The 8487-nt window shown below is 43.3% G+C and overlaps 1 protein-coding gene across 1 annotated transcript; it reads left to right on the top strand.

The window, feature by feature from the left end:
• Positions 1-1664: 1664 nt before the first annotated feature.
• LOC134497428 (C-type lectin LmsL-like) lies at positions 1665-5143 on the top strand. Its single transcript, XM_063303087.1, has 5 exons — positions 1665-1731; positions 3444-3535; positions 3995-4135; positions 4334-4436; positions 5076-5143. The coding sequence occupies exons 1-5, from the start codon at positions 1665-1667 to the stop codon at positions 5141-5143; spliced, it is 471 nt and encodes a 156-aa protein (XP_063159157.1).
• Positions 5144-8487: the final 3344 nt, after the last annotated feature.

Genomic DNA, 8487 nt, shown 5'->3' with positions numbered 1-8487 from the left:
TTGTATTTGAATCAAGACAAAGACTTCCTTCCCTGACCTTCCTTGAATCAATCCAGAGCTTAATATTATTCTTTCCAGTACCATTCCCCACCATCATCCCCAACCAAATTAAGCCAACAATATAGGTTTCCTCTTTAATCCCTTTGAAGTTAATTGCTCAACTGGGAAAATCCTTCTAACCACTGCATTTGACCAATTCTTGGAAAAGGGAAGGCCTTTCTACAAACTATCAAAACAACAGCCAATCGACTGAAAGCTCCCATAATTGGCAACCAATCACACTAGCTGTACTGGGGATCCAATTATCTATGTAAACTCATGTTTTATTGTAACAATGTTCCATTTTTTTCACAGTATTGGAAACAAGATGCAGCAGGAAGAGGGAGCAAGCAAGAGAACATCAGAGGGGCATCCAGCTCAGCTGCCCACCACTTCTGCCCATCCAGGAGAAGAGCATCGCCAGGTGAGTGACTGAAGAGTTAGGAGGGCCCTGCAAGCTGTAGAAAGCAGAGGAGAACCAGTTATCAAAAGCATTCAAGGAGAGTAGTGATAAGGACCTTATGAACAAGATTTATATTCTCTGGATAGAAGAAGTTGTGCTACCCTGGTTTACAGGCTGGTTACGATACCTGCTTCTTGGTGTTGCACAGAGAAAAGCAAGTGAGGCTGTATAGGAAATCAAATGGCAAAACGGCATTTGGATAACAACGCTGGAGGATTGCCGAACTCTTAATTCATGCTATTTATTCACTGCATTTCAACACGTGGAGAGAGACTATATCAAAGAATCTTCACAAAGAGTTCTGTAATACATGTCCATTTTTCAGGGAGTTGGGATTAGTTGTAGTTTCTTCTCGGGTGTAACCATGTGTCAGGCTCTGCCTGAGACCCAGTAAAAACACAGACGCTAGAGTCGACTTAGGTTCTGGTTTGATTTGGGAATAGAATGCATGCCCTTAGAAAGCTGAGAGTGAGGGGAGCGCGCTGGAACGGGATTTAAATAGCCCGCGCCAGTCAGCGCTCCACCCCACCTTCCCCCAGGTGTGCCCCACGAGTCCCAACAGTTTGTCCTTGCCAGGTGAGAGGTCGTCCAGCCCCCTGCGCCCCGGGCATCGCCTCGATCGCCTTGCTGTGCGGTGATGATCCATTGCTGGGCGATCAGGCTTCTAATTCCTCAAAAGCCCGGGCGCGCCCTTCCGAACCTCGCCTGTTTGGTTGTTATTCAATTTCATGTCAGTTTCCTTTTATTGTTGCTTCCTGGGCTGCCGGACTCAGTTGTTACATAGTTTCCTTAAACCCCTTACTTCTTTTTGTGTTTTTCTATTGCTCTTGCCTTATCAGCTCAGGACCCATATCCCTGTATTGTCATGCGAGCCGTTGCGATGTCGCAAACATCGCAACGGCGATCATGACACCATGCAACTGATATTCCTGAGATTGCTGCCCTATAATGTGAGAAATGACCTTCACGTTTGCTTCAACCCATTGTCAAATATATAGCTTCTTCAGAATTCATATATGAGGAAGGCCGGATAAGAACTGCAACGTACATAAGAAAAACACCTGCCCTTCTTCTCTTCATTCCCTTCCTGCAATGAATGGCAATTCAAGAGTGCACTTCTTGTATTTAGTCTTCCTTTCTCTCCTCAAAGGTCAACCAGAAGATGGGTCTCCTCACCTACTTCAGCCTTTGCCTTCTTGGCATCTTCTTTGCTGGTCCTTTCCTTCAGGGTGAGGTCCTTTCACATTTTTCAAGATGCTTCTGGATAAGGATACAATTGTACAATTGCAATGTGAGAAATTACAGTTGGGACCTTTGGCATGCCACCCTTATGGACTACCACTAACTTATGTTGTTCCATGATGTCAGTTCTGGACCACAATTTTTAAACATTAGCCAAAGTTGAATTTAACCCCTTGGGTTTGACTTCCATTATATGGAGAGGTTGTTTCTATCTTCCGCAAGCTGTCTTTCAGAGGCAGGTTGCAAGGATATGATTTCCTTCTGGGGCACTCTTGGTTCCAGGTTAGGGAAGGGCAGAGGCAATATTAAGGAAAGGACAAGAGATGTGGACCACCAGCTGGATGTGTCATTGGTTCCGGGTTTATCAAAAGTCAAATGAAATCAATTGTTCTCTGAAGCTAGAAGACTATTTACTTATTATATCAATTCTCAAAAATAAAAGGGCATTCACATTGGCACAGTACAATACCTTGTCCTCATTCTTTTTGGACAATAAAAGAAGACCCCATACTATATGAAAGCTTTCTCTTGTGGCCAGGGGTCACTCATATCAAAAGAACGTGTCCACCTAAGCACTGTATTTGAAAAAGCTATATACCCCACTTCTAAGTTCCTTCCAATATTACCAAGATGTGTCACAAGTCAATTTTTGCTTGCCAATTCAGACTCAGAAACCAATACTCAGATAATGAAATTATTCATAATAGCTGTAGAATCAGAGAAGAAAAATGTATTGCTGTCACTCAGCAGGCAAAAAGCAGCTTCCCTAATTACTTTTTAACTGCAAAACTAGGATAAATTTGTTTTGTCATTTCAAGTTGGGGAGTTATTTCATATTAATTTATATTGGTTTGAACATGGATTTGTATGTGTATGATCTGGTCAAGTCCCTTAATAAGGTAAACTAAGTAACCTAGGAAGAATTCCATGGAGTGTAAATTCACATTTCCTGCATTACTGTAGAGTAAGCGTTAAAAACTATCTTCACTGCCATCAAGGATGGTGATGGCCACCAGTTTAGATGCTTTCAAGAGAGGACCATACCAAATTCAGGGTGGGCAGGACTATCCAGACCACCTTCTGAATCACAGCCAGCATACCAAATACCAGGTGTTCGGAAAGAGCAATGGGAAAGGTCTCCAGCCCTCACTTTCACACCTGGGAGTTTCCTGAATTTTCTTAGTTCACCACCAAGTGTCAGAAAATGTTAATTAGAGGACCCAATCTAGCAAGACGTTTCTTTTGTATAGACGTCTGTCATGTTCACTGTTTCAACGTGCCCTGTACATCGTAACCTTTCATATGCCATGGTGCTGACGCGCTGTTTCTGTTGGGAGGGAGCTGCTGTGCAACCTTGTGCCAAGCTCTGTGTCTAGGTTCATTTCAATGGAATGTGTTTGGGTTATGGGCTCTGCTCAAGGACTTTTCCCGTGGACCAGCAGAGGCCATTAGGAGCACCTGGGATTGTGAGCCTGGGAAGATTGTACGGGGGGAGGGATCTCGTTTGTACCGAGGGTTTTTAGTTTGCATTTGGCACGCTTTTTCCATTCTCAGCTTTCTTTGTGATCCTGCATACTAATAAATCAGATATCTTTATGAACCGTTCATGAGTCTGATGGTGTTTTAGGGTAGGCAATCCTTACAACATCATGGTGTTCTGTCTTTTCTTCTTCTTTTTCCCTGTCCTCTTTCAATGCAGTGGAGGCCGACACCTGTGCCAGGGAGTGGCTGCCAAACCAAGGCAACTGTTATGCATATTTTGATAATAAGTTGACGTGGCAGGAAGCTGAGGTAAGAAGCGTTTCTCACTAACCAACATCTGATGTAATGTTGGGTCTACAATTTGATTGTGTGGCATCCACTTTTGAAAAGGGATTGCAAGGTGAGGGACAGGCCCAGATTATCTGTGACAGAGCTTGAGCTGGAAGGAAAATAATAACACGACACTGTTTCTTTACAGACTCTGAAACCTTTATTCCTTTCCAACATTCCAAGTAAAATACTAAAATACTCCTGAATTTGGAGTGGAAAGGAAAGGAAAGTTGAAAGGGTAAATACAGGATTTGACCAAGCTGATGTGTAATATTAACATCTCCCAGTAAGACGTAAAAACATCCCTTCGATTCCTTTTGCACAAATGATTGACCACATGTGGAATTCTACGAAGTTTAACTCAACCCTTGGGAAGTTTCACAGATCCTGGAGTTGGGAAATGATCACAGAAGTAATATTCCTTTTTGCTTTTCTCAGACTGAGTGCAAGAGCTATGGCCGTGGGGCCCATCTCGCTTCCATCCTCCGCAGAGCAGAGGCTCTCCTGGTGGCTGAGCACATCTCCACTTACCAACAAGAACTCAGTGATGTCTGGATTAGACTCCACAATGTCCGTTGGGTGAGATCACTGACTTCACTCTGTTCCCAGTTATCACTACCGACAGTAGCATAATGATTATTGACTTACCTAAATCCTGTAGATTTCTGCTCCATACGTTGCCACTAAAAAATTCAATACTTCCTAATCACAGACAAAAATTACTGGTCAGTCTTTAGACAAAGCTCTGATTCCTTTCACCACATTCCCTTTCCACAGACCAGGAATGGGACTGATGGATCCCCTTACAAATCCTGGATGAGCTACCAGCCAGACAACGATGGCAAGAATGAGCACTGTGTGGAGCTGCGACAATCCACAGGTAAGCAAACTTTTCAGTGTCTGAGGATGACAAGGATGTCTTAGGGACACTCGAGGTCTCCAACTTCTCTCAGCCAATGGGAATCACAGGTCAGTCGGTCTACGTATCCGATCTGCAGCAGCAACCGGCTTCTTCCGGCTTTAAGCCCATCTCTGAGACACCCAGGGACTAAAAGACTTATGATATGACCGAAAGTTTAAAGAGTTTAATTCCATGAAATAACAGAGTAGAGTGCATTTTGCTTTAAAGAGCAGGGAGTTTAGTTTTAATGTTACATTGAATACCTTGTCATGGTTGCATTTTTTTCTCCAATTTGAAATGATACAGATTTGAAACGGGTAGCTAACATTGTACCTAATCTTTTCTGAACATTATTTCAGGGAGAAAGTCTTTGGTCTAATTTTAGGAGGAAATGGGTGAACATCTTAATAGAGGGGCGTGGGAATCAATAGTTCAAAAGGCAGAATTCAAACCAAACTCCCGTTTTCTTAGCTTGTCCCTTTAGACACACACACACACACACACACAAGTATATGTATATGTGTATGTGTATGTATTCTGTTTCCTCTGGACCACGCCCATTTGAGAAAGAAATAAAGGCCAAAAATAATAGCACTTTCCTTGTCATTTGTACTTCAGGCTTTCAGCTATGGAACGACAATCAGTGCAGCAAACTCAATGCCTACATCTGCAAACAGGAGCTCTGAGGATGCCGGCGCTTCTCCCTGGGCTCCCCAGGATGCCGCTGTGATGGACCGCCTTCCCACTAATCGCATCACCTCCTCACATTCCACAGAGATAAAGGTCTGTCCCATCAGTTCACAAGGTCTCCTTTTTCTTCTGGACCTCCCCTCTGGCTTGTGCGCAGTGCAATATCAATAAAAATGTTCTGATGCAGATCTTTTCTGAAGTTGTCATTCTCGGTTCATTTATCCTCTCCCCGGTAACAATGTGCAAAGGAGGACAAGAAACCTCTTCTGCACCTTCCTCAGTCAAATATTTATTATGGTCATAGACCAGCATAAGGAGGGTGAGGTACAGTCAATTAAAAAACATAGAAGATACATCAGTCACTCTCATGTGCATGTGTGTCTGTGTGTGTGTGTGCGTGTGTGTGTGTGTGTATATATATATATATATATATATATATATAGAGAGAGAGAGAGAGAGAGAGAGAGAGAGAGAGAAAGTGAAGGCCAAGGTGGTCCCAGTGGTGGTAGGGGCAGTTGGGGCTGTGACTCCCAAGCTGGGAGAGGGGCTCCAACAGATCCCAGGAGCAACATCTGAGCTCTCTGTCCAGAAGAGTGCAGTGCTAGGAGCAGCTGAGATCCCGCGCAGAGCCCTCAAACTCCCAGGCCTCTGGTAGGGGACCCGAGGTTGAGGAAGACACACACCACCCTTAGGGGTGAGAAGGGATTTTTTTAAAAAAAAGCTAGAATATAGGTTAGTATGTGGAAGACTGTATCAAATTATAGAGCAATGGATGGTGAGACAAGTTTGAACACACCAGGAAGAGCTTAAGACACTTTGCTTTCCCTCACCACCCGGCTTCCCCCTTCTCCCTTTCCTGCCCCCTCTCCTTTAATTAGGATGCTGAACTTTACCATCACCCACCAGTCCTTAGAGGCCTAACTCTGTAATCAGTTACCCAATTTCAGATGCCTCCTTTTGTACACATGTGCTGAGCTTTCAGCAGAAGAAACAAGATTTGCCTTTTTATAATAACCCATTAAGCTTCCAGTAAATGAGCCGTAAAAGAAAGTGTGATCTGATTCGCACCTCTTGTGAACTCAGCTTACTTAAAGAACATAAAGAGATGTAATTTAAATAGGCATATGGAGGGGCCACACCTGATTGAAAAAAGTATGTGTGTTTGAGTAGAAAGTAATCCCTGTGTCAGCAAACTGGCAGTTCCCCTCCAGCGGGGAGAAGGCCATCAGTCCCTCGGTGCCAGTCATAAGTCATGAAACGGATGGTCCCCAGTCAGTGGGCAGAAGATCATCAGACCTTCTGTGACTGTAGAGTCCCTGGAGGCAGGCATTTATTGATTCCCAGGAATGGGCAGAAAGTTGTCAATTCCCCAGTGAGGTGTGTGAGTGGAGAGAAAAGAATGCAAACAGATTCACCCTTCCTCAAGTTGAGCGCAACAGCCCATCTTAGAGTCTCGGATAATGTTATCCTCAGAACAGTAATGTTCTGGGGGTGGGGGGAATCAAGTCTATGTCCTTGCCATGCTCCCTGGGATCTTCCATCATGGTTCTACTGTTGTGGGTGAGAATGGACGTTGGTGAAGACCAGTGGACAAACTGGCAGAACAAGCAAAAAATGTGCTCCACAGCAAGTTGTGTGGATCTGTCTGTAAGGCATTCTTGTGCTCTGGAGTGAGAAAACACCCCTAAAGGCAGATGAACCAACATGATTAGGTCAACCACATAGAATATGAAGGATATTGGGGCCTCACCATATCTTTCTATCAGATAGTCAACCATGAGTCAAAGCAACATAGCAGAGATTCATGGTCTTCAACAACCTGGAAGGAGAAGACACATGAACTGAACTGAACTGAACACTATCAATTAGTCTGAGCTGAGAGAAAGTCATTGGTGAAAGTCATCAAGTGAGCTCCATGGTCAACTGAGTCTTGAGTCAACTGAACTTGAGTCTCCAAATCTGTCACCTGATCTTCTAGACTACACTACCAAAACTAACTGAAAAATTTGAATTGTGGAAAGAAAATCAGCAGCTCAAAATTACCAGTTTCTGCTATGTCAAGCATTCAAGCGGGACTGTGACTGCTGAAGCCACCAAACAGCATTTTCCCATTTATAACAAGGAGGTTTTGCAGAAATTGAGACAATACTTCAGAAAGAAAATCTTGAAGGGGCGCAGAAAAACTGCTAAGTGGAAGGGCAGGGAAGAAGAAACAAGTGAAAAGGCTTGGACGAATGACAGAGCTCCATGTTAAAACTGCACCCCAATATGAAATTAAATATGTATCTTTAACGAGTTATCTTTTCTTTTTCTGTAAGCATATATTTCAAAGCACATCTTACTATGACAGATCTACCCAGATTTTTAAGCCAAGAATGGCATTAGAAGATTTGAAAAAGGCAATGAATACGTAAGCTCTGATTCTCTGAGATTTTCAGTAATTTTTCTTTGTTTAGAGGACCCAAAAATATGTGACCCAAGTATGAAAGGGCAGAACTCATGCTGTGATTTTACAATGTACATTTTTTCATTTCAGCTTTACTGTGGCTAGAAGCAGAAGCTCCTTTAAAAGGACTCAAAGATTGGTTGCTAGTTGGTGTAAACCAGTTTTAATTACACTTCCTTTTCTTTTTCTGATCTCATACGTTTAACTTCTTTATCATGGAATTTCTTACTCCTTTTTTGTGCTTTGTATAACGTTCCTTGCCCAGAATGGAATAAGAGGATGGGTATATATCCCTGCGCTTGCTGAACGCCGTCTCACTGAATTATTCTCACTGCATTGATTGATGTCAACTGGTTCTGTAACTGGGCTACGCACACCTAAAAAATTGTTCTTTTCAGGTTCGCCTTATTAAAATTTACCTGATTCTTAAAGCCTTAGCACAGATGTTCCCAAACTTTCTTGCTTCATCGTTCCTTTGGTGTCTCCAAAATTTAGGCCAAAACTGTTACCCCCTTGAGCTAGTGGTTTGTGCAGTATCTGACAGATCTTGAGGATCACCACATTTCCCTTGACAATTTCAATTATGCCACAGCACCCCTGTGAGTTTGCTATGGCATCCTGGAACACAGTTTTGCAACTGCATTCGTATCCCCTTTTTTAACCTGAGAAAACAATCAGGTAATGCTTTTGTGTAATGCGCCAGTTTAATTTAGAAAAGATTGCTAGCCTGCCTTCATTTTCCCCCAGGTTCAGCAATGTCCTCAGGGGAAGTCCAAACAGGCAGGATGGTGGCCACCCAAAGGGTGACACCTACAGGAGGGCGGGGCTTTGATCACAACGCCAGGACAGCCATCTTATCCATGTTGACCTTGCCCACAGAAGCTGCTGCTCTAA

Source organism: Candoia aspera, chromosome 4, assembly GCF_035149785.1.
Source record: "Candoia aspera isolate rCanAsp1 chromosome 4, rCanAsp1.hap2, whole genome shotgun sequence".
In the NCBI taxonomy this organism is placed as follows: Eukaryota; Metazoa; Chordata; class Lepidosauria; order Squamata; family Boidae; genus Candoia; species Candoia aspera.
Note: the sequence above shows the minus strand (reverse complement) of the source record. Positions and strands in the feature narration are given on the sequence as shown.

Bases quoted from the DNA above. Each gene is read 5' to 3' on its own strand.
- LOC134497428 (XM_063303087.1), top strand. From the start codon at position 1,665: ATGGGTCTCCTCACCTACTTCAGCCTTTGCCTTCTTGGCATCTTCTTT. The intron at 1,732-3,443 runs GTGAGGTCCTTT...CTTTCAATGCAG, and splicing joins TGCTGGTCCTTTCCTTCAGG to TGGAGGCCGACACCTGTGCC. The intron at 3,536-3,994 runs GTAAGAAGCGTT...TGCTTTTCTCAG, and splicing joins TGACGTGGCAGGAAGCTGAG to ACTGAGTGCAAGAGCTATGG.